The 24,822-nt window shown below is 47.6% G+C and overlaps 1 protein-coding gene across 1 annotated transcript in view; it reads left to right on the top strand.

The window, feature by feature from the left end:
• The window catches only part of EFCAB6 (EF-hand calcium binding domain 6), a 215,168-nt gene that overhangs the window by 154,259 nt on the left and 36,087 nt on the right, over window positions 1-24,822 (top strand). Inside the window, 4 exon segments of the mRNA XM_067010638.1 lie at window positions 2,418-2,609; window positions 7,341-7,496; window positions 17,776-17,971; window positions 21,058-21,249. Of these exon segments, the coding sequence (XP_066866739.1) occupies window positions 2,418-2,609; window positions 7,341-7,496; window positions 17,776-17,971; window positions 21,058-21,249 (736 nt within the window).

Raw genomic sequence — 24,822 nt, 5'->3', positions numbered from 1 at the left:
ATGTTTATGATCTTTATTAATGAAGTAATGAAGAAGTGTCTCTTCATTCAGTTCAAGTGTCACGGCTGAGCGTCTGTTGTTGGGAATCTCGTGAGCGTTGCCCGCAGGGATGGCGGGCCTTCCTTACGGACACGTGCCCTTCACGTTCATGGCTCAGCAGCCAGGTATCGATAAGGAGGCTTTGCGAGGCGAGTTGCTGGGAACTGTGGGTTCGCCCATCAAGATAAACGAGGCATGGTTTCTCCTCGAGAAGCCCACCGTTGAGCAGGGAGGGCAGAGCCGCACTCAAGCGGGGGAAGCAGAGGTGGGGTGTGGTTGAGCCTTTGGGTGGCAGAGAGCAGCGGCAAACACCAGGCCCTGGTCCCAGCCTCCACCCGCCCTCACCCCGCTCCCCGGTCCTCACCACAGGCCACCGGGATCCAGGGGAGGCGGAGGTGCAGTGCTTTTGCCTCGGGACCAGAGAGAGAGAGAGAGAGAGAGAGAGAGAGAGAGAGAGAGAGAGAGAGGTCCCGGAAGAGGCGCCCTGCTGGCCAGGCCTGGCGTGTCACGCGGGTGGTCTGTGCACGCTCTCTCAGGAGCCCCCCCGTAGGGGTGGGGAGCCCCCTTGGGGAGCTTTCTTCTAGGGGTGTCTTTATAGAGTTGCATCACAGCGGCACTCTGGTGGCATCAGGCTGGTCACGGGCCTGATGCAGCTCAGGGAAAGACCACGGCCCTGGGATCGCCCTGGGAGCTCAAGAAATGGCAGCCCTCCCCTTCCCAGGTGCCCTGATGGAGAACTAGGCTCTCCTTCCTGCAGCTGTGTCGTCACCAGTAGGAGAAGCCGTTTGCTAGAGGCACCGGCCCTTCGTGCCCCCTGGCACGTAAAGCCACTGCAAGCCTCGGGCTTCCTCTGGTGGGTGGGTTGCTTTGTTTTGTTTCAGAAGGAAAATTCACGGAATAAAGGTAGAAGGGTACTTTGGGGGGGTTGCAGGCACTAAGGTCGTACTAATAACGGACGCCTGGAAAGGTCTGGAAGGGCTTCCCAAGTCCTTAGTGACAACGACAGCACTGGGGGCATGATTCGAGCCGGCAGGTCTCAGAGCGCCCTCCCCCCCCACCCCCCCACCCCCCCACCCGTGCTGCAGGCCAGGCGAGGAAACTGAGCCCAGGTGGGTGGGGGGCAGGGCGTCTGGGACATCGCCGCCCTCCCTGCCCCTCCGTCGCAGGAGGGGATTCTCCTCACCTTCTAGGACGGAGTCGCTGATGAAAGCAGGCCTGGATTCTGGGAGGCAGGCGGAGGTGAGATGCGAGGCCCAGGGGGGCTGCAGGCCCACGGGCGCAGAGGGAGGGGTGGGCAGGGGGGCCTCGGGAACGTCTCACCCCTCGTCCTCCACCCAGCACCCCAGCCCTTGAGGACAGGAAAGTCGGGTAAATAAATCCGTTCTCCTCGTCGTTACTCAGTTGGGAGGGTCGCAGGGGACCCGGGGCAGGGGCTGCGGCCAGCACGTGGTCCTGCAGCATCTGGTCGGCGGCGGAGCGCAGAGGGGGCCCTGCTTCACACAGGAGAGCCCAGGGCGCCTGGCTCCGTCCCACAGGCACCGACAGCGGCCGGATGCAGCGTGAAGCCGCAGACATTGTGCAAATACCGCCCCCGCCCTCGGAACGCGGAGTTCACCTGGGAAAAGCACCTCCGGAAATGCCATTGTTATCGGTGAGAGGAGGACCGGGATCCTTCCGTGAAAATAAATGCTTCTTTTCTTTAAAGAAAATTGGCAATTTGCCTTAAAATTTTTTATTGAAGTAATTCTATTCTATTTGAATGATGTTGGGAGATAAAAACCCTCCATTATGCCTTTGTTTAAATGAATTACAATTTAGAAAAATCCCAATAATAGAAAATGACATAAAAGGTACATGACATAATTCTTATCTTGTTTTCCTTACTAGCCTCTCTCATTGGTTGTATGTAATTGGCATCTCTTCAAAGAGAAAATGGGGAACTGGAATCAAGTGGCTTTCATTTATTTGAGTTTTAAGATTGAATATGCTTTTTGACCGATTTTCTTCCGAACCTTCGCATAGTTCCTCTTACGTGCAGGTGTTCAATAAAAGACCGCTGAGTGAACGGAAGGGTTGGTTTTAATTTTCCACGGTCACAGTCTTATTTCTAACAGAATGACAGAGGCTGAATCTGGTTGCTCTCTTGGGGTGGACCAAGATCACCTTGTGTGAGGTGACCTTCCTGTTGACTGATGAGCCCATGGATCAGCTCAGGTCCAGGGTAAGGCTCAGGATCCTGTGTTCCTGAGCCCCGGGGAGGCCGGTGCTGCAGGCCTGCAGAGCACACGGGTGTGAGGAACCAGGCGGACGGAGTGCAGACGGTGTTAAAGCCCTGAGCGCCCCGCGCTGGTGAGAGTTTTGTTTGTTTGTCTTTAAAGGTACGACACCGAGGGAAGAGGGCACATTACTTACCAAGAATTTTTACAGAAATTGGGGATTAACTATTCAGCGGATATTCATCAGCCCTACGCGGAGGATTATTTCAACTTCATGGGTCATTTCACGAAGCCCCAGCAGGTGCAAGAAGAGATGAAGGAGGGGCGGCGCACGGAGAAGGCCATGCCGGCCAGGTGAGTCTGCGGCCCGCGGCCCGGGCGCCGGCGTCCGTTCCTCGCGGACCCTTGCAGCACTGGCTCTTCTGAAGTGGCACCTCTCGGTGCTGGCAAAGCCGTCGTGAAATTGTAATACTCGTTCACTGCTGTGGAGTCTAGAAATCGGCGCTAAGTCACAAAGCTACAAAGGAGTTAAAGAGCTATAAGCCCACCCCACCCTACCCAGTCACGCTCTCAGCTCACCCTTGAGAACTGAACCTTTTAGGTGTTTACTAAAGTAAGCCCCTGGCCCCTCCTCTGGACAAGTCGAATGCAGGTTCCACAAGGACACGCCTGTCTCTACCCAGTTCACAACACTGCTTGACACCTAGTAGGCACCCCATGAGTATTTGTCCAGTGAATGAATGAAGGAACAGACACACTCTTTAACTCAGCAGTTCAACTTTGGGGACTTTATCCCAAAGAAAGAATGCGGAAGAGGCCCGCAGTTTAGCAGGTGGGAGGTACGACTTGCAGTGTGTTTCCAGCAGCAGCAACAGAAGGACACCTGTCAATCCCCGATGAGGGCCTGGCTTCCAGAGCGTGGCCCCAAGGAATATGAGGTGGTGTATGCCAGTTTCAGCCATCACCTTGGACGCTGTGGGAAGGTCTGTGATAGAAGGCTAATTGGCAATGACGTTTTAAACAGTCTGTGTACGGACTTCCCGGGCGGTCCAGTGGTTAGGACTCCAAGCCTCCGCTGCAGGGGGCTCGGGTTCGATCCCTGGTCGGGGAACCGAGATCCCGAGTGCCCCGTGGTGTGGCCAAAATAAATAAATAAACAAACAGTCTGCGTACCATGGTTGGAACTACACCAACCGTACGTGCCTGTCCACAGGTGCTGTACAGAGGGTACCGTGTTGTGTTTGGACGGTGGGACCGTGCGTGATTCCTTTCAAAGTTTAAAAGTAGTCACCCATGAAACTAGTCACTAATGCCATATTTTAAAATTCTAAAACAATGGACAAAGAAAATGTGGTACATACATATACACTGGAATATTATTCGGCCATAAAAAAGAATGAAATACTGCCATTTGTGATAACACAGCTGGACCTTGAGGGCGTTATGCCAAGTGACGTAAGTCAGCCAAAGAAAGACAAAAACCATATGATCTCACTTACATGTGGAATCTTTAAAAAAAAAAAAAAAAAAGAAAACCAAACTCATAGATACAGAAAACAGATTGGCAGTTGCCAGAGGTGAGGGTAGCATGGATGCCGAAGTGGGTGAAGTGGGTCAAAAAGCACAGCTTCCATTGTGATAGAAATAGGTCCTGGGGGTGTGACGTACAGCGAGGTGACTATCGTTAGTAATACTGTGCTGCGTATTTGAAAGTCGCTAAGAAGGTAAGTCTTAAAAGTTCTCATCCTATGGGTGGTGATGGACGGTAACTACATCTTACAGCGTATACAGATATCAAATCATTATGTTGTATACCTGAAACTAATATAATATTATACGTCAGTTATGCCTCAATTTTAAAAAGGAACAGAGGAGAAAATTTTGCCACACTTGATGTGACCCTAAAGTGATGGGACAGACTTTCTCAGTCAGCCTCGGCCCTGGGTGGCCGTCCACCAGCCCTCCCCAGGCCTGGGGCCCTGCTCCCCGCTCCAGAGGCTTACCTCCCTGGCACCCTCCTCTGTGTGTCTGTCCATCGCCTGTCTGTCACTTCAGCTCTGTGTCCCCATCATCTCTAAATGAGTGAATGAGCTGTTGCTAAAGAAATCCCCAGAGGAAAGAAGCACTCCAGGGACACAGGGATGAAATGTGATGGCTAAATGGGGTTCAAGAGGAGGGCAGTTTGAACACACCCCTGAATTATGTCTCAGTTACTGAGTTACAAAGCCCGGAGGCAGAGAATGGAGTTGGTGAAATTTCAAGTAAAAATATCTGCAAGTTCGGTATAAATATCAGATATGCCATAAAAGTAACGAAAAAGCGGAATCTCTCTTTCCCAGACAGCGCTGGCCTCGTTACCCACACGTGTCTTCCCTTCCCTCTCTCCTGCCACGTGTGAGTCATGAGGCTCTGGGAGAGATCTCACATCCTCGGCGTCGTCGGCACGTTCTTTCTCTTCTTGTTTCCGTTTATTGTGCGATCGTGGATCTGTAGCTGGGAGAGCTACGTGCCACCGGACGAAGCCTTTCAGATCATCAAGCTCCGAAAGCTGATTCACACCCTCCCGGTCCCCTGACACCATCCCTCTCTCTCACCCAAGAAGACGAGCCCGATGCGTAAAAATTCACGACCGGCTTCTGTTTCCTCAAAGATGTCAGATTGCGAAATTGTCAAGTCGCTTTGCCCTCCAGGATGGCCCACTTTTCAATTTTGGTGTCCGTGGGTCTTCCAGATAACCCGCCAGATGCAGTGTTTCCGGGACTTTCAACCTCCTCATTTATACTGAAGCTTTGAGAAGATTAAGAAACAGGAGTCGTGTTCGTTCAAGTGACTGAAATTTTATGTTTGCCTCTTAAATCTAAGAGGTTTAATTTGGTTTGAAGTGGCCTGAATACATTTTAAAAATTCAGAAGAATCCTTTCCTAAACCCGCATTTATTTTCCAGAGTCAGACCAGCAGTAGTGAAGTGGCCGCAGAAGCTCGGCCGGCTGTTCTCGAACGCAAACTGCGAGGCACGAACAAAGCCAGCCGCGCTGCACAGAGTCCTCCCCAGTCCTGTCCAGCGTGCCGGCCCGGCTGCGTGCGAGCGGGGCTCCGCGGCCGTCCACCGGCCGTGCACTGCCCTCGTCGGGCTTCCGTCTCGTCCTCCAGACCAGGGACCAGACACCGCGTGGGCCGACGCGGGCTCTGCCTGGCAGCGTGGCGTGATCAGAGCTCCGAATCCTCACTTATTCTGAGCACATATCTACCCTGCGAGGGAAATAATTACTGCCTGGAAACCAGTCCAAGAAATACTGGATGCCTCAATTTTCTAAAAATATGTATCTCAAAAAAAGTTTTGCTGTTTTCTTATACCTTCATATTTACTTTCATTTTGAAGGATTAAGTGCAATATAATAGTTGCAATCACGGGGAATCATTTTGTAGGATGGGGCTGAATTCCAAGTACACCCGTGAGGGAATCCAGGGTGCCGCTGCGCTTGGGGTACATTCCCCGGGCCGCTAGTTCAGCTCGTTTTTATCAGCTTCTCGAAGACTCACACCAGCCAGCTCGGAACCAGAGGCCAGCAGGGGAGGGAGACGGTGACCCACGTAGCTTCAGAGTCCAAGCCTCCCTCTCCCCCCAGATATGCCCTCAACTTCCCCTCTTCTGATTTCTGACTTCTCTGTTGCTGTGGGTTATTTTTTTCCAGGCACACTCAAGGAACAATTTGTGGATATGTATCCACAAATACATATCGGAGGTGGTAGACAATTACCAGCAAAGACTTCGTGTTTGGAGTCTCTGGCATATCCTTTTCCCTGAGTAAGAACCTCACAGCCGAGCTCGAGTCAGACGGGCACAGGGCTCAGTTTGGTACGAAGAGCTTTCTGGGACCTGGATGAGCGAGTTTATGGAATATAATCCATCCCCCGTAGGTCAGGTGTAAGACTGTTTATTCCTAAAAATGTCCACACTTTTTTAATTCCCTTATCAATAATTTTTTTTAAGTCTGGGAAGAATTTTCCTGAAAGACTGAATCAGAAACTGGAACACGTTCCCAAGAAAATCAGCCCTCAAGCACGAGCAGGAGTTACAGCTGGACGCTGTCTCTGTCCCAGCAGAGGAAAGCTGGCTGAGCCCGGACTCCGCACAAGCCGGCACTAGCTTCTTCCTATAAAACGGGGATGATAATTACCCTCCTGCCTTGTAGGGCTGTTGAGGAAAATAAATGGGAGAAGGTACACGAAGACAGCACAGCTTCTGGTTTCCCAACTGATACACGCAAATTATGGGCTGTGCTTCTTAAGAACAAAGGACCTGGACCCCCCCCCGGCCCCCGTCAGCGCTCACTGACTGACCAGACTCTCTGCCCTCCTTGGTTCCCGCTCCCCCATTCCTGCCTCAGGGCCTTGGCGCTGGCTGTCCCTAGGCCCGGAGAGGTCTTCCAGGGGTAAATCCCCACTGGGTCCTTGACCTCCCTGCCATCTCTGCTCAAGTGTCACCTTCCCCAGAGAGGTCCCCCTGCACCCCCTGCTGGGAATTGCAGCCCCCCCCCCCACCATGGGCATTCTCAGCCCCGCTTGTGGCTGCTCAGCTAACCCCTGACCCACTGTGCAGGGCACTGTGGCCTTCCGTTTATCGTTGGCCTTGCCCCAGGGAGAATGTAAATTCTTCTAGGGAGGCCTCTCTCATTCACTAGGTGTATCCTGACACCGAGAGCAGTTCTTGGCACGTGATAGGTGCTCAGCGAGTCTTCATCAAGAGGATGGAGGTGTTATTTCCCGTGTCTGTAATATCACTGTATTTTTAAATGCTTGGCTCCATTTTTAAAGTACCCATTCTAGTAAAAAGACAAGGTTGTAATTTCTCTTAACACAGTTTTGCTAATGATAATACTAATAAAATGGTAATGATAAAAATGATTCTTTTTTTCCAGAATACCTTTCAATGTAAATGTTACATCAAGGCTGCAAAGCATCTTCAAAATTAGTTGTCAGATGAATCATCAAATCATCACATTAGAATGATCATGGAACTCTTGCTTTAAAGAAATTATTTGTTTTCCCGGTTTTAGTGTGTGTCTCAAATGCATTCTCTTTCAGGGATAAGCTTAAGGACCACTATCAAGATATCAGCAAAGCACTCACCGAGCTAGATAAATCCAAAAATGGCTACATATCGTTATGCAAGATGCAGAAGTTGCTGCAGGAGTGCGGCTGTTCTCTGAAGGAAGAGGAGCTGGCCGATCTTCTAAACAGGTTTTCTATGATGAGGCAATACGTTTCTTACAGCGCTGAAAATCAGGTTGTCGCGTTGCTTTCGTGCATTTCTTCTTTTCCCGTCCTCAAACAGCCTTTCAGCATGGAAATAACCTCCATGCCACCAAAAACTCAGTCTCTGTCTGTGTACAGAAGTAGAACTGTAATGTTGTACTCATAAAACTTATATAATACTATAAACCAATGTGACCTCAATTTTTTAAAAAAATGAATGAATCTTCAAATACTCTTCTGGCTGGGCTACGTTCTAATGGGTTTGAGTCAACTCAAAGAAAAAAGAAAGCAACTTGACAAATCCATAACTTTTCCTGGTGTGTCTCAGCAGCATAATCATCCTTTTTTAACATTATTTTCATTTCACCCAAGTTATTCATGCACTTGGGCAGGAGTCAAGTCGTCCTGCGAGGCGTATTAAAAACAGCAGCCCCCTGCCCTGCCATCCTCCCCATGTCCTCCCCAGAGTCAATAACTTCCAGTGCTTTAATTCATATCTCTTGGTACTTAACTCAGTAGTTCTAAGTGACAAGCTTATACAGCTACTTCTTGATTTTTCACTTCTAGGCGGTGTCTATCAACTTCCTACCAGGAAGATGTGGATTTAACTCTTTTTCACCCATCACATAACCACCAACCACCTCACCCCACAGCCTCCACCACCCCGTGGAGACACACGCAAACTTACCCCGTTGTCCCCCCATATTGCTGTGTCACAGTTTGGTGTAGTTCAATATTCAGGCTTTCTATTATTGTGACTAGCTGATCACTTTTCTTTTCCCATAGAACATTCTGTTTTCCCTGGAGTTAAAAATAGTTTTTTTGTTTGCTCAGTTTCTGTGTAGTTCTTATCACTAATTAAACCCCCAACTCACCCCAGCTTGTGAAATCTCTTTCCAGTATGTTCAGACACCTCAGCTAATCTGTCAGCTTCGTCTTCTTGGACATCCCTTTTCATGTTCTTCAACTCTTAGAAATTTTCTTGATCTACTTCATTAAATAGTTCCTCTCCTGTTGGTTTCGTTCTGAACCTCCTGTTGTTATTGATTAGTGCGCCACCCAGAGTGCCTCCTTATATCTTAAACCTTCCCTGTCCTCCTTGTCTTTTTCTTCTTGCTCCACCTTCTGGGACACTTCCTCAGTTTTAGTTCGCAACCCTTCTTCTGAGACTTTTGTCTCTGCTAATCATACTTACCATATTTTTAATTACCAGAACTTGTTTTTATTCTCAGAATACTCCTTTTCTATAGCATCCTGTTCTTGTTTCATGGATATACTAGTTCATGTCTCTGAAGATATTAAGAATAGATTTTTTAAAAGTTTTCTTCACTTGAGAAGAGTCTCTCCTCAGTGTTGCTTTTTCCTGCTCTCTTCCATGTTAGGCATTTTCCTCAAAAATATGCTCCTATTAAGAATGAGATACTAAGAGACAGATTAAAAGCTCTGCACCGATGGGTAGAGCTAGTCAACTTCAGTTTGAACTGCTTTGGCAGGGTGATCTGGTGGGTAGTTTCCTTGGAAGACTCCCAGCGTCAGAATCTTTAAAACTTTTATTTTGGGCTGGTCAGATTTCCCAGGGATTAGGGTTGCCGGATAAGACATAGAGTGCCCAGTTAAATTTGAATTTCAGATAAACATTTTTTTTTTTTAGTATAAGTATGTGCCATGCACTGTTTGGTATATATTTATACTAAAAATTATTTTTGTTTATCTGAAATTCTAATGTAATTGAGTATCCTTCTAGGCTTCTGTTGGTTTCTTTGTTTTTCTAAACCTGGCAACCCAACCAGAGAAGACTTGTTGGTCTCCTGCTGCCAGCACTCTGGGAGCTGACTGGGAACAGAAGGCTGGAAGTTTCAACAGTCAGCATGATAAGCTGAATAATGCCCCCCAAAAGATATTGAGGTCCTAATTCCTGGAACCTGTGAATGTCACCTTATATGGAAAGAGACCTTATGGATGTGATTAAGTTAAGGATCTTGAGAAGGGGAGGTGATCCTGGGTTATATGGGTGGGCCCAGTGTGATCACAAGTGTCCCTATAAGAGGGAGTCAGGGAGAGATTTCACCCAGAAGTGACCACAGAGGGAGAAATTGGAGCGATGTGGCCACAAGCCAAGGATCTCCAGCGGACACCAGAAGCTGGAAGAGCCAGAGAACAGATTATCCCCTAGAGCCTTTCGGGGGGAGCGCAGCCCGGCTGACACCGTGATTTCTGCCCGCTGAAGCTGATTTCCAACTTCTGGTGTCCAGAACAGTAAGCGAACAGATGTGCGCTGTTTAAAGCCACCCCCTTTCTGGCATCGTGTTATAGAGTCATAGGAGACTAATAGAGCCGGTATAAGAGCTTTCGCTTAACTCCCCTCTTTTCATTCAGAACCCTCCCTGTTTCGAACTGTGACAAACACTTACCATCTGCAGAGGACACCCCTCCAGATCCTCCACTGTGTGTGGTGGGCGGGTGGGGGCCAGGCATCCAGCCTGGGGAGTCTGAGGAGGGGCACGGGGTCTAATTGCGGCCCACACAGGCTTTTAGCCAGTCCTTCTCTTTTAACCCCGCTTTCATTCCTACGTCTAGGTGTACCTGGAGCCCACTTCTGGGGGCTCAGAGCGTTTGCAGGGTGGGTCGGGTACCCTTCCGTGTTCCTTGTGTTGGTTCCGGGAGGAGATTTCCGGAATCTGACGCATCTGTCCTCCCTCCTCCACCAAATTCCCAGCGGCTGGCGTGTCTTCCTCCACTTGCTCTCCATCCTTCGTGGTTTCTGCTGGTGTTCTGCAAACTCCAGCCAGCATCAGAAACTCGGCTTGCTGGGCCCCTCCCTCGGGCTCTCTGGCTTAGCAGGCCTGGGAACCTGCATGTCTAACGAGGCCCTGGGTGCTGCTGCTGCTGCTGGACTAGAGCATCCCAAGAACCACTGTTTGACGCCTTGTAGAAACGCCGCCTTCTGTCATTTTAGAAGGAACGGAGCTAGTTATGTGCGTTCGAGCCACTTTAGCTGCAAGTCCTGTCCTCTTACAATTTTACACCCAAATAACTCGGAGTTGATTGGCCCTCGTCGGACTGCTTTTGCATGCAGTTTCTGACTTGCAGTGTCCCTTAGCTGCGCTGGCTGGAAGTTCTCTGACTAAGTGCATGGGTCTTATGTTCCTCTCTTTGTGAGGTGAGGATACTGGCACCCCTCCCCTCCCTTTAAAAAATGTTAGCGGTTGCTCTAGGGTTTGCAGTGCACATGAACAACTAGCCTAAGTCCACCGTCAAATAACACATTACTACTTCTCGGGAGGTGCAGGCGCCTTATTACAAACTAAGTGTTCCTGAATCCTCTCTCCTGTCCCCTGTGACATTGCTCTTACTCACGTCACTTTTCCATTTGCTATAGTCACCCAATACATTGTTATTGTTACTTTGAACAATGATCCATTAGATCAACTAAGAATAAGAAGAATAAAAGATATTATTTTACCTTCATTTATTCCTTCTCTTATGCTCTTTCTTCCTTTAGGTAGATCCACGTTTCTGACCCGTCTGATTTTCCTTCTCTCAGAAGAATGTGTTCTTGCATTTTTTGAAGGGCAGGGTGGCTGGTGATGAATTCCCTCGGTGATTGTTTGTCGGAGAAAGCATTTATATATTTTAGTCCACTCTCTTCTTGCTCGCGTGATTTCTGATGAGAAGCCCCATGTAATTCTTATCTTTGTTCCTCTGTAGATGCTTTCCCCCCTCTCTGGCTTCTTTCAAGATTTTCTCTTTGCCTTTGGTTTTCGGCAGTTTGAATATGATATAAGTGGGTGTAGTCTTTGGTATTTTTCTGCGTGGTGTTCTCTGAGCTTCCTGGAAATGTGCCTTGTGTCTATTATTAATTTTGGAAAATTCTCAGCCTTTATTACTTCAAATGTTTTTTTCTGATTCTTTCTTTTTCTCCTTCTGGTATTCCAGTTATGAGTATGTTCCACTTTTGCAACTGTCCCACAGTTCTTGGATGTCCTGCTCTGGGTTGTTTTTTTTTTTTTTTTTTCCACTCTTTTTTTTCTCTTTGCATTTTAGTTCAGGAATTTCCTTATTGACATACGTCAAGCTCACTGATTTTTTTTCTCAACCATGTCCAGTCTATTGATGAGTCCATTAAATGCATTCTTCGTTTCTGTTATGCTGTTTTTCATTTCCAGGATTTCCCTTAATTCCTAAGAAGGAGTATGCATCCCTGCCTACATTAGCCATTTGTTTTATGTGTTGTCCACTTTTTCCATTAGACTCCTTTACAATTTTTTCTCTCTCTCTTTTTTTTTTTAACATCTTTATTGGAGTATATCTGTTTTACAATAGTCTGTTAGTTTTTCCTTTACAACAAAGTGAATCAGTTATACATATACATATGTTCCCATATCTCTTCCCTCTTGCATCTCCCTCCCTCCCACCCTCCCTATCCCACCCCTCTAGGTGGTCACAAAGCACAGAGGTGATCTCCCAGTGCTATGTGGCTGCTTCCCACTAGCTATCTAATTTACATTTGGTAGTGTATATATGTCCCTGCCACTCTCTCACTTCCTCACAGCTTACCCTTCTCCCTCCCCATATCCTCAAGTCCATGCTCTAGTAGGTCTGTGTTTTATTCCCATCCTACCACTAATCTCTTCATGACATTTTTTTTTTCTTAGAGTCCATATATATGTGTTAGCATACAGTATTTGTTTTTCGCCTTCTGACTTACTTCACTCTGTATGACAGACTCCAGGTCTATCCACCTCATTACAAATAACTCAGTTTCATTTCTTTTTATGGCTGAGTAATATTCCATTGTATATATGTGCCACATCTTCTTTATCCATTCATCTGTTGATGGACACTTAGGTTGCTTCCATGTCCTGGCTATCGTAAATAGAGCTGCAATGAACATTTCGGTACATGACTCTTTTTGAATTATGGTTTTCTCAGGGTATATGCCCAGTAGTGGGATTGCTGGGTCATATGGTAGTTCTATTTTTAGTTTTTTAAGGAACCTCCATACTGTTCTTCACAGTGGCTGTACCAATTTACATTCCCACCAACAGTGCAAGAGGGTTCCCTTTTCTCCACACCCTCTCCAGCATTTATTGTTTCTAGAGTTTTTGATGATGGCCAATCTGACCGGTGTGAGATGATATCTCATTGTAGTTTTGATTTGCATTTCTCTAATGATTAATGATGTTGAGCATTCTTTCATGTGTTTGTTGGCAATCTGCATATCTTCTTTGGAGAAATGTCTATTTAGTTCTTCTGCCCATTTTTGGATTGGATTGTTTGTTTTTTTGTTATTGAGCTGCATGAGTTGCTTATAAATTTTGGATATTAATCCTTTGTCAGTTGCTTCATTTGCAAATATTTTCTCCCATTCTGAGGGTTGTCTTTTGGTCTTGTTTATGGTATCCTTTGCTGTGCAAAAGCTTTTAAGATTCATTAGGTCCCATTTGTTCATTTTTGTTTTTATTTCCATTTCTCTAGGAGGTGGGTCAAAAAGGATCTTGCTGTGATTTATGTCATAGAGTGTTCTGCCTATGTTTTCCTCTAAGAGTTTGATAGTGTCTGGCCTTACATTTAGGTCTTTAACCCATTTTGAGTTTATTTTTGTGTGTGGTGTTAGGGAGTGTTCTAATTTCATACTTTTACATGTAGCTGTCCAGTTTTCCCAGCACCACTTATTGAAGAGACTGTCTTTTCTCCACTGTATATCCTTCCCTCCTTTATCAAAAATAAGGTGACCATATGTGCGTGGGTTTAGCTTTGGGCTTTCTATCCTGTTCCATTTATCTATATTTCTGTTTTTGTGCCAGTACCATACTGTCTTGATTACTGTAGCCTTGTAGTATAGTCTGAAGTCAGGGAGCCTGATTCCTCCAGCTCCATTTTTCATTCTCAAGATTGCTTTGGCTATTCGGGATCTTTTGTGTTTCCATACAAATTGTGAACATTTTTTGTTCTAGTTCTGTAAAAAATGCCAGTGGTAATTTGATAGGGATCACATTGAATCTGTAGATTGCTTTGGGTAGTAGAGTCATTTTCACAATGTTGATTCTTCCAATCCAAGAACATGGTATATTTCTCCACCTATTTGTATCATCTTTAATTTCTTTCATCAGTATCTTATAGTGTTCTGCATACAAGTCTTTTGTCTCCTTAGGTAGGTTTATTCCTAGATATTTTATTCTTTTTGTTGCAATGGTAAATGGGAGTGTTTTCTTAATTTCACTCTCAGATTTTTCATCATTAGTGTATAAGAATGCCAGAGATTTCTGTGCATTAATTTTGTATCCTACTACTTTACCAAATTCATTGATTAGCTCTAGTAGTTTTCTGGTAGCATCCTTAGGATTCTCTATGTATAGTATCATGTCATCTGCAAACAGTGACAGCTTTACTTCTTCTTTTCCTATTTGGATTCCTTTTATTTCTTTTTTTTCTCTGATTGCTCTGGCTAAAACTTCCAAAACTATGTTGAATAAGAGTGGTGAGAGTGGGCAACCTTGTCTTGTTCCTGATCTTAGTGGAAATGGTTTCAGTTTTTCACCATTGAGAACGATGCTGGCTGTGGGTTTGTCATATATGGCCTTTATTATATTGAGGAAAGTTCCCTGTATGTGACTCCTTTACAATTGAATCATAGTTAGTTATTTTAAATTCCCTGTCTGATAATTCCAGAATACATCATGTCTGAGACTGGTTCCATGCTTGCTTTGCTGTCTCTTCAGACTGTGTTTCTTCTTGCCTTTTAGCATGCCTTGCAGCTTTATTGTTGTTGAAAGCCAGACATGACACACTGCGTAATAGGAACTGAGGTAAGCAAGCCTTTCACGTGAGGTTGTATGTGAATTCGGGCAGGAGGTGGGCTGTGTTTAGTGCTGCTGTAGCTGTCAGTGCCAAGGGCTTGGATTTCCTAGAGTGTCCTTGTTTTTGTCCCTCCTGTTTCCTTAGGCTTCCCTAGGAACTCCTCCTAAAATAGAGTCTGTGTTTGCATCTCTTTCCATTGTAACCCACTGTTGTTATACTGGAGCTGGCTTGATATGGTGGTAAGGTGTGAGGGAGGGGAAAGATTCTATACTCTTATGATGAAATCTCAGTCTTTCAGTGGGCTTGAGTCCCTGGGCTGCAACCTTCAGAAATGTTTCTTAGCTTATTTTTCTCCCTCAGATGAGACAGGAAGTCTAGAGGGGGCTGGAGTTGGCTCCCTGCCTTTCCCCCAGATGGGATCAGGCTCTGGTAAAGTCTTTTCCCTTGGAAAATTATTACGCCGAAGCCTCTGGGCATATTCCCCAAGGATTATTATCCCCCTTCCCCTGCCAGAGCCAAGAGGAGACCATCTTCAGATTTCCACTGTGATAACCTAGTAGGGTTCTTGAAGGTAAAGCCCATGAAAGTAGGGGGTCCCTAAGACTGGGCCCCCAGGAGTTTCTCAGTCTCACACTAGTCCACACACAGCCTCCACCGTTGCTCAAGTTACCACTTAAGTGTTCCTACCAGCTCCAAAGGCCTTTGCTCCAGGAAGAGCAGATCTCGGCTGTAATCCTCTCTGTTCACCCATCTCTCCAGATTTGGGGGTGACGTTTTGCCCTGTGACCTCAATTTTCTGATGGGACCAAGAAAAGCCATTGGTTTTCAGTTTGTTCAGCTTCTTTCTTATTGTGAAGATGAAAGTGACACTTCCAAGTGTCAGAGCTCGCCCCCTTCCTATCACTTTCCCTCTCCATGTCCCATCTTTTGTCAGCTACAGTTTTTCTTTGGAAGAGCTAGTTAAATTTAACTTCTAAATGTCCTACAGCCACAACCAGGTCCTCTCTGCTTGGTTCATTGCTTGATTATAAAACTCAAACACCATTAAACAGCATTTCATAATTATGACTGTGTATATATTCATAATTCATAATATTCAATGTCTGGGTAATGAATGAAAATTAGCTATCTTCTCAGTGGCACTGTCCCGGGGCCTCTGTGTCCACCTTGTTGTAGGCAAACCTGGGGGTACCCATGCATCTTTTCTAAGCCATTTGGGGAAAGGCGGTTCTTTGCTGTAAGCTGCTTCCAAGGGCATAGAGAGTAGGGTGATTTCTTTAACCATTGCTGTTTTCTGAACACGGGGCTCGGGTGAAGTTCAACATTGTCAATCTTCAGCGTTCCCCGGAATTCTGCACCAATTTCTGTTCTCTCCATCTTTCTCCTGCTGCCTTTTCCACCCTAGAGCCTCGCTCTCCACTCTGCTGTTCCAGGCCTGTCACCCAAGTGTCCCGGGCTGTCCCCACTATTCTCCAGGGTTGGATCCCCTGTTTCTTATACCCCACATCTTTTTATTTCTTAATTTACATTCTTATTTTGCTGGAGTAATTTCCTAAGAAAGTGGGGGGACAGGAAATAAATTTTCCCAGTTCTTTGTCTGAAACTATTTTTTATTTTCCTTCACACACATTGTTAGCTTGCCCGAACATAGAATCCTAGGGAGAAAATCATTTTCCCGTAAAACTCTGAAGGACAGTGCTCCGTTGTCTGTGTGTGTATGTATATGTGTGAGTGTGTGCAAGTGTATGAGTGTGTATGTGAGTGTGTGTTAAGTGTGTGTGTGTGAATGTGTGTACAGGGGAAAGAGGACCGTTTCATCCTCAAATGCCTGTATGTTCTTTTCTTCCTTAAACGTGGTCTCCTCTCACTAAATCTATTTCCAGCTGAACAAGAATTCAGATGCATTCAGTGAATAAACCATGGAAAAATAGCACCAGATAAATAATTAACTAAATGATTACAAGAGAGTCTTGTTAAAATGTAGTTAGGCTTGATACTTTTATAAGCAACGACACAAGGGCTGTGGAATTTCTGTAGTCCACCTGTCAATGGGGTGATCAACTTTTTTACGAATCAAAACCTTAATAAGGATCCATCGCTCAGCCGCTTGTTTCTTCTCAAAGACCTCTTGATGATAAACATCTCTGTTATTTGTAATTATATGTAGATTGTTCTTTTCTAGATCCAAAATAGACTTTTCTAAATAATACTGAGATTAGCATATGCATTTGATTTTATTACTAAATTTTAATACCAAGTTGGCAGTTTATCCTGCTGATGAAATAGAGCTGATTATCCTTTTCCTCCGTGTCTCCGTCGTGTGAGCCAGCAACGCGGGGCCTGTGGACGGCAGCTCTGCAGCTGTGGGTTGGAGAAGCACAGCCCTTGGCTTGTTCTCTTTAGGAGCAGATGCCCGAGTCGCTGGAAACTTTTCTCTCCGGCTTCCCGGCGTTCCAATCTGTTCTTTGACACGCGCTCCATCCTGCTGAAGGAAAGCTTCAGGGGTCAAGGTGCCAGCAATCCTCAGGGAATCTAAGTTACAGAAATGTGAACTTTGAATGCAATTAAGCTTTATTTTGAATTAGTTTACATCTTTCATAAATATGCTCTATATTCTCACGAAACGTGGATTTGCTCTCGCCATGTATCCTTGTAGAGTGTAAAGGTGTTTTCTTCTGTGTCGGAGTGCTCTTTTTCTGTGTGGATGTCCTTGTTGAGACACAGAGACACACACCCAGATGGAATTTCTAACTGAGAAAATACTAGACGAAGTAGGTTTCCTAAAAATATGTTTTGAGTGCTTTCAGCTTGACAGCATAATTTCAACCATTCTTGAAAAGGGATTTAGCATCTATTTTACTCAGTTCCTCTCTTCCTTTTCGCTGTCTTTATTGTCCTTCCCTTATTTTCAGATTCCCATTTCGCAGTGCAGGCCCTCGTTAGCTAAGGTCCGGATGACCACAGCCCTACGCCCCCACCCACCCACCCACCCCTCAGTCCTGCCCCCAGACCAGCTCTGCCATCACCATCACATGCATCTCCCCAGGATCTGACTCTGCACACGTCGTGTCCCTGCCGAAGCACCTTCACCTGCCCCCGCCACAGGGCCAGATTCCTCAGCCGGGCCTCCTCCTCCATCCTCTGCTCTTCAAACCCAGGAGCCCACTGTCCATCCTTCAAGTCTCAGAGCTTCAGGGCAGGACAGTCTGTGGCCCCCCCCAGCCAGCATGTGGCCCCGCGCTCTCTCCTGTCATAGCCCTTCCCCCGTGCCCTTAGACTGCAGTCTTCGTGTGTGCTTGTCTCATAGCGTAGCTGACCGGTGTGCATGCACCTACAGGCCAGGGCACCGTGTCTCAACATGATTCATGTTCTCCACACTGTTGTGTGCTCAGCAAGTGTTTGTTGAATGAATAAGTGATGGGTTTTAAAAATTAATATATTGTTTTCTTTCTTTTGGGACAAGTTGGGGAATCATGTGGCATGGTAATTCCATCAAGTACCTTGACCTCTTGAGAGCAGTGGAGAACAGCAAGCCGACAAAAACTCAGCCACAAGAGAAAGAGGAGAGCGTGCCCATCAATTTTGCGACCCTAAGTCCAGAGGAGGTTCTGAAGAACATCCAGGAGGTCGTTGCCTCCTCCAGTCCGGCTTTGTCAACGGTATGAGAAAAAGCACGTGCTTTTTTACTGTGGAGACTGAAGTTCTGGGGCTCAACGCCAATTCCTAAAACCAGCTCTCAGCCCTGCCCCTCATCCTGGGCCCCTCCACCTCTCGGCACTCTCCTTGGGCATCAGAACTCGACGGTTGGTCGAGAACAGATTGTTCACCGGAGCAAATGTGTATCCGTTTTTGCTCCGTACAGAGCTACTGTGAGCGTGCCCAGCGTGTGTTCTGTGAGACGCAAGTGCTCGGTGTTTAGCAAAGGCTGGGTCTGCAATGAGGGCAAGGGCTTCTGGGCAGAGGGCAGGGGACAGAGGCCTCAGGGGAGCCCGGGCCAGTGGGGAATGAGTGACGCCAGGTGGCCTTGAAGATGTTGGCCGGGGCCGGGCGGCGGCACAGAGCCTCATCGTGACCGGGAGCCCAGGGCAGCGGGTGTAAGAAGGGGGTCCCCCGAGTACGCTGACGTTTAGGCTGACGTCTGTGTGACCCCCGGGGGGGGGGCGTGCCGAGACCCGGTGCCCGTGGGCGTGGCACTGAGGGCTCATCCTCGGAAGACAGTGCTCGGGCCGTGCTCCCCGCCAGGTGCTGGTCCCCCTCGTGGGTCCCCACGTGAGTTCCCCCTGCAGCAGCCGCGGGAAGAGAGGTGCTGTGTGCGGAGGGCAGGCCTCGCAGCCGAATGAGAGGGTGAACGCAGGGCCTCCCGGGTGGTGCTGGGCGCGTGCTGTCCGGACAGCACAGTCAGAGCAGAGTTGCTTCTGTGTCTGCCACGTGCAGACCCTCAGCCCCACGCCGACACCGAGGCCCCCCTCGCTGCAGGCCTGCGTCCTCTCGGCACCGGGAGGCAAGCTGGGCCCTGGAGCCCAGGTTTCAGTGGGAGACGAGGAGGAAGGCAGGGCAGCCCAGCCAGCTTGTGGACGCTCTGGAATGCCGTCGAGCATGGCCTCCCTCCCCAACAGCAGACGTAGTTCGCATGCGGGAGTCCCCTGTGGGGATTTAGCGTGTTTGGGTCTTTATTTCAATGACTATCTAAAGATCAAAGAAAAATTGGTACACGTTGCGGGTCATCCAGAAAGACTGTCTGTAGCCCTTTCGGGGCCAGTGGCCACCGCAGACTCGGGTGCGCACAGGGACCGGGAGTTAAAAAGTGGTGAAGGGGCCCGGGCGTGGCCGCAGCAAGCCAGAGGCACAGCCCCGTCCGGAGCGCAGCTTTCCTCAGCCCCTGCCGACTGCTGCTGAGCTGAAAAGCGGCCCCAGCTCTGCTAGCCCTTTGTATTCTTCATGAGAAGCTGTGGAACCTCCTGACTTCTGAACGTCAGCACGTGCTTCCGATCTGTCGAAAGCACCGTGCAGGCCAAATAAATCCTGTCACAGGATGGCTCTGCCCTGTTCCAGCTTAGAGGGGCACCACGTCACATCCGCCGGGATGTTTCTCAAACCGAGCTCCACGGAGCCTGTGGGAGGAACCACGGGTCTCACTTCTGAGAAGTACTCCTTAGGAGACGAGGTTTTAAGCAAGAGAGTGAAATTCTCCGGCCAAGAGCCAGGCAGATGGCCTGGAGGGGGAGGGCGTTTGGGGCAGCAAGGCAAGGAGGGAGTGACGATGTCTGAGGACAGCTGCCAGAAGGGTACTGGACACATGATGCAGCTCTTCGTGTCACTGGAGACACGTCTCAATGCAGCGACTTGTTTCTGAAATGACACAGCAATACCTTGTATTTATAGAGAGTTTTATAGATCCCTAAGCCTTGGCATGTGTGATTCTTTCCCCCACCCCGTGGCTTGCAGGCTGGATTGACACACGGGGAAGCCACACAGCCCCAGGGAAGTGCAGGTCCCACGGCCACAGCGCGCCGGACCCCAGCTCAGCCCTTAGGTCCACTGAGCCTGGCGGCACCCCAGCACCTTCTAACGCCCTCAGAACAGAATGCTCAGCTCCCTTCACGCTCACCGCCATCCTCCTGAACACGTGCCGAGATCCACCGCGCGCCGGGTGGCTGGACACGTGCGTCTTCAGGTCGCCATAGTAAAACTCAGACCAACACGAGTGCCGTCGTCCCTCTTTTTATACTGATGAAGTTAAGCTCAGAGAGGTTAAGGGTTTATAGTGGGCAACAGGGCCAGGGTTCAGAGTCTACCAGCTGGCTGCGGAGCCAGAGGTTTTCCACTGTACCTGGTCGTGTCGTATCTACGCAGGCTAAATGAAAGCTTGAAGCCAGACAGTATTAAGGTTAATTTGGTCACCTGTATAACACCTTGTGGACGGACGGGGTGTGCCCAGTTAGTCCTGAGTGAGAATTAACCGCAAGGGAATTTGGGTTTGGGTCTGCAAGCACGTGAAATTCTTCCTTAAAAAACGAAGATCTTAACTTACCCCTTGATATGGGTTTTCTAGTGCAATAGAAATGAATGATTTTGTTTCAACAGATGGGAAAAAAATGTGCTTTCTTTTTATAGCAGATGTTTGCACTTCAGTCTGACTGCTTCGCTGCTGGGCTGGCGCCGGCTGCCCCAGCTCCTCTGCACAGGCGCGGGCAGCGGGGGGTCTCCCCCACCGTAAAGGACAGAGCCTCAGTGTTCAAGCCCTGGGGTGTGGGTGGGATGGGGCAGTCCCTCATTCCTCCTCCTGGCCACTTCCCACGTCAGGCTCCTATCGTGAGACCTCTGCCCCACACCTGGACGCAGCAGGGTAGCCCCTGAGCCTCTCAGTCACAGGCGACTCATTAGGGAGCTAGACTTTAATGCTGCAGAGACCTCGGGCAAGTTCCTTCGTGCCTTGTGCCTCGGAGCCTCCTCGGGACCAGTGAGGACCGGGGCTCCTCTTTCACGCCTCTTCATCTTCATATCCAAAGCGGAGGGGCTCAGGCGAGTTTCCCCAACGACACATCAACTCTTAGATGGGGTGCACATCCTACCTGTCTGTCTTCAGTCCTCGTGCGTTTCCTTAGTAATTTAGAATCTACAGGGGACTCACATTCACTTGATTTCATTTGCATTCAGAAAAGCAATACTTAAGAAAAATATTTTTGAAATATTCATTTGACAGTAACATCTGCCTTTTTTTTTTTTTTTTTTTTTTAAATTGTAGGCATTTTCTGCACTGGATAAAGCGGACACTGGTTTTGTAAAGGCTTCGGATTTTGGACAAGTTCTTAAGGATTTCTGTTACAAACTAACAGATACCCAATATCATTATGTTTTGAGAAAACTAAGAATTCATCTCACCCCCTATATAAATTGGAAATATTTTCTCCAGAACTTCAACAGTTACCTTGAGGAGGTAAGAATGTCTGCAGCACATAAGCATTTCTTTTTGAAAAAGGGCTAACATTAGTGTTTGCAAAATAGATAATGGATTAAAACCACATCAGATAAATTGGCAATCACCTCAGTTAATTAGCTCGTTCTAAATGAAAAATTGATATAAATTCTACGTAGTGTTAGAAGGTCAATACTTATCCTTTAATTCATTAGAAAGTTATTCTATTCTATTCTATTATTTTGTTTATTTTCAAAGAAATTTAGGAGAGCCTGCTTTTGTCTGGTTGTTTTAACGAGTTCTAAGAATCTTAGATCCCTGAAGATGACCTAGTGTCGAGAGAAGTGAAGCCACTATACGTCAGGCCCTGAACCAGCAATGGGGGAATTGGGACCCACTTGGGAGACATTTGTTGAGGACCCACTATGTGTCAGGCCCTTGGCCATGTATCAGCCAAGCCTGAGGTAGGGGTAATCGTGGAGTTACTAGGGTCCTGGGGGAGGTCTAAGAGGGCTTCCTGGAGGAGGGTGGGTGGCTGACCACAGGGCTCTCGTTCCTTCCCGGGACCGCTTCTCCGGCAGCACGAGCTGTTCCCTCTTAGGCTGTTTCTCCATTTCTAAATGTAAATGGACCTACACCATTAGCGACAATTACAGTCTAGTTTCAGCCAACTTGGATTTCTTTGGTCACCATTCTGTGCTGAGTGAGAATGGACACACAGGTGTCCCTGCCGCCATGGAAAGGGAGATGAAAACAAATATGAAAAATCCAAAAACAGTGCAACAGCTAAGTCACAACAGGCTTGTGCTGAAATGTATGTAACTGTCCTCCTGCAGCTGGACGCTGAGGTCATTTCCAATTGCACACTTTTGTATATAGTGAACACCGAGTTCATAAATCCTTGATCGCTTATCTGGGATACGTTCTTGGAAATGAGATTGCTGGAGAAAATGGCATGAGCGTTTTTAAGGTCTGAGACTCATTGTAGTAATAATAATAACAGCGGCAAACCCAATATAGTGCTTTCTGAGGGCAAGGCGCCATTCTTAGTCCTATATGGGTATTAACTGGTATGATTCTTTTGCTCTCACTGCGAGGTACGTGCTGGCAATATCCCATTTGGTAGATGAGGGCACTGGGGCACAGACATCAAGTCGTTGCCCACAGTCACCCGGAAGGTGGGCAGTAGGGCTGGTCTGTGGCTCCAGAAGCCTGGCTCCCGACTCCGGGTCTCTGAAGGCTGTGCCACCTCCTCGGGGTGTGTGAGTATTTTCACCTCTGCCATTTAGATGGACATCGCCTAACAAAATATACTATTTTGTTGCCTGTTTTAAAACTTTCTATATATGACATTGTATCAAATTCTGTCTTCGGCACTTGTGTTTTGCTTGCTTAATATCATGAACCTAAGACCGATCCATGTTGTTACATTGGCTTTAGTTCACTCGCTCAAAGCTGCCATAAAATTAGCCAAGTAACTGGTAAATGAATATATTCCGTTGAACGAAGAGGCCCCGCTCAGTCGCCGTCCTCCCGCTCGTGGCGTGCGGGAAGGCGGTTTGCGGTTTTCTCCGTTCCGAGCAGGGCACGGGCAGCCTTCTGTGACTGTGACCTCTGCGCACGCGGGGTCGCCCTGCGTGGAGCAGCTGCGGGAGGGGGCGGGGGCACAAGTTCAACTCCACAGACACCGCCACGGTGGCTGCACCCGTCAGCGCGCGCTCCCCCGCCAGCCCCGCGCGGCAGCTCCTGACGCCGCGTCCCGGAGCCCGCGGTGTCCTGGGGAGTTTCATTCCTGCCGGGGCTTTTTCAGATGTTACCAGCCATCCAGGCTCCCTCGTCTGAGAACCGCCTGAAAGGATTCCGCTCCTTTGTCGGGATGGGCGCTGCAGATGTCTTCTCCTGGCCCGTGACTTGTCTTTTCTCTTTGTCTGTGGTGACTCTCACTATTTTTATGTGAATTATACTTTTTTTTTCTGATTTTAAAAGAAACACATAGTGGGAAAAATTTGGAAAGTACAGGACAGTGTAAAAAAAGAGGAGTTGGTCGTTTAACCCGGTGGCGATGGTGCGACGACAGGAGCAACGTGCATACGGTTTAGTGAGCCCCCCCGAGCTCCGGGCGCTCCCTGGCATTTGCTCGCCTGGTCGCTGCCCGGGTGAGGGAGGGGATCAGGTGGCGCGGGTGGGTCCCGAAGTCGGGTACCCGCGTCCGCAGCTGGAGTGGACGCCAGGCAGTGCAGCTCCAGAGCTGTCCGCTTCCCCAGGGCCGCGCTGCCCCGGAGAGCTCCTTCGTCTGTGTTTAATGCATTTACCCCCAATTCTTTCACTGTGGTAAAACACACACACCATGAAGTTTGCCACCGTAACCCTGTGTAAGTTAATGCACAGCTCAGTGGCATTAAGTCCGTTCATGGTGCTGTGTCATCAGCACCACCCTCCACCTGCAGAACTCTCTTCGTCTCGCAGAACTGAAACTCTGTCCCCATTAAGCACTAACTCCGCAACCCCCCTCCCCCAGCCCCTGGCACCCACCGTTCTACTTTCTCTAGGAATTTGACGGCTCCAGGTGCCTCAGATGAGTGAAATCTACGGTATTTGTCTTTTTGCGCCTGGCTTATTTTACCGAGCGTAATGTCGTCAGGGCTTATCCTCTTGTAGCACGGTCAGAACTTCCTTCCTTTTGAAGTCTCATAATAGTCCGCTGTATGGATAGACCACATTTTGTTTCTCCGTTGATCTCTGGATACATCTGTATCTGTCCTACCCGGTGAACGCCTGGGTTGCTTCCACGTTTTAGCTACGGTACTGTGACTAATGCCGCCGTGAACGTGAGTGCACAGATGTCGTGCATGTTTTTACGTAGTGGAGATAACATTGCAGGTGTAATCGTGTATCTTTTGCTGGTTTTCCTTTAACATTAAATGCCACCAAGTCACTTAAAGGTCTTCCAAACATGAGTTAAAATGTCTGCATACCATTCCATCAACTCCTTAGTTTTAAGCATTTTGGTTTTTTTTCCAGCTTTCGCAACTGTAACTTACCGGGCCATGAACACTTTGTATGCCAGTCTATGTACCCATTTTGGACCTTCTTCCAATAAAGAAAGAATCCAAGAAATAAAATAACTGGGCTCAAAGATAGGAATACTTTTATTGATCATGAAAGCAGCCCCATTTTTAAAAAACATTTTTTTCTATTAGGTTGAATCATATGAAATCACCATTTTTAGAGTCCTAAATGATTGAATATTGACATTTTCGTATGGTTTAAGCTGATATTTGTAGAAGTCGTCTGTGTCCATTTTACATGATTTGGAATATACCAGTCATTTTGAAGGAGGGAATTAAAGTCACCCCTAGGGACGAACAGTGTTAACATGTTGGTATATTTATCTCTAATCCTCTTTTTTATACAAATATCCTTTGGGGGTGAGATCAAGGACAGAGAGTATGTGCTGCTGAATTAGGGGGTGGTTGGGGATTTTCGCAACTCTTAAAAGACTCTTTTATATTTTTTAATTTATTTTTCTTTGAACTTTTAAATTTTATTTTCTTATTTTTTATTAAGTTAATTTAATTCATTCATTCATTCATT

This window comes from Kogia breviceps, chromosome 12 (assembly GCF_026419965.1).
Source record: "Kogia breviceps isolate mKogBre1 chromosome 12, mKogBre1 haplotype 1, whole genome shotgun sequence".
NCBI classification, from domain to species: Eukaryota; Metazoa; Chordata; class Mammalia; order Artiodactyla; family Physeteridae; genus Kogia; species Kogia breviceps.
Note: the sequence above shows the minus strand (reverse complement) of the source record. Positions and strands in the feature narration are given on the sequence as shown.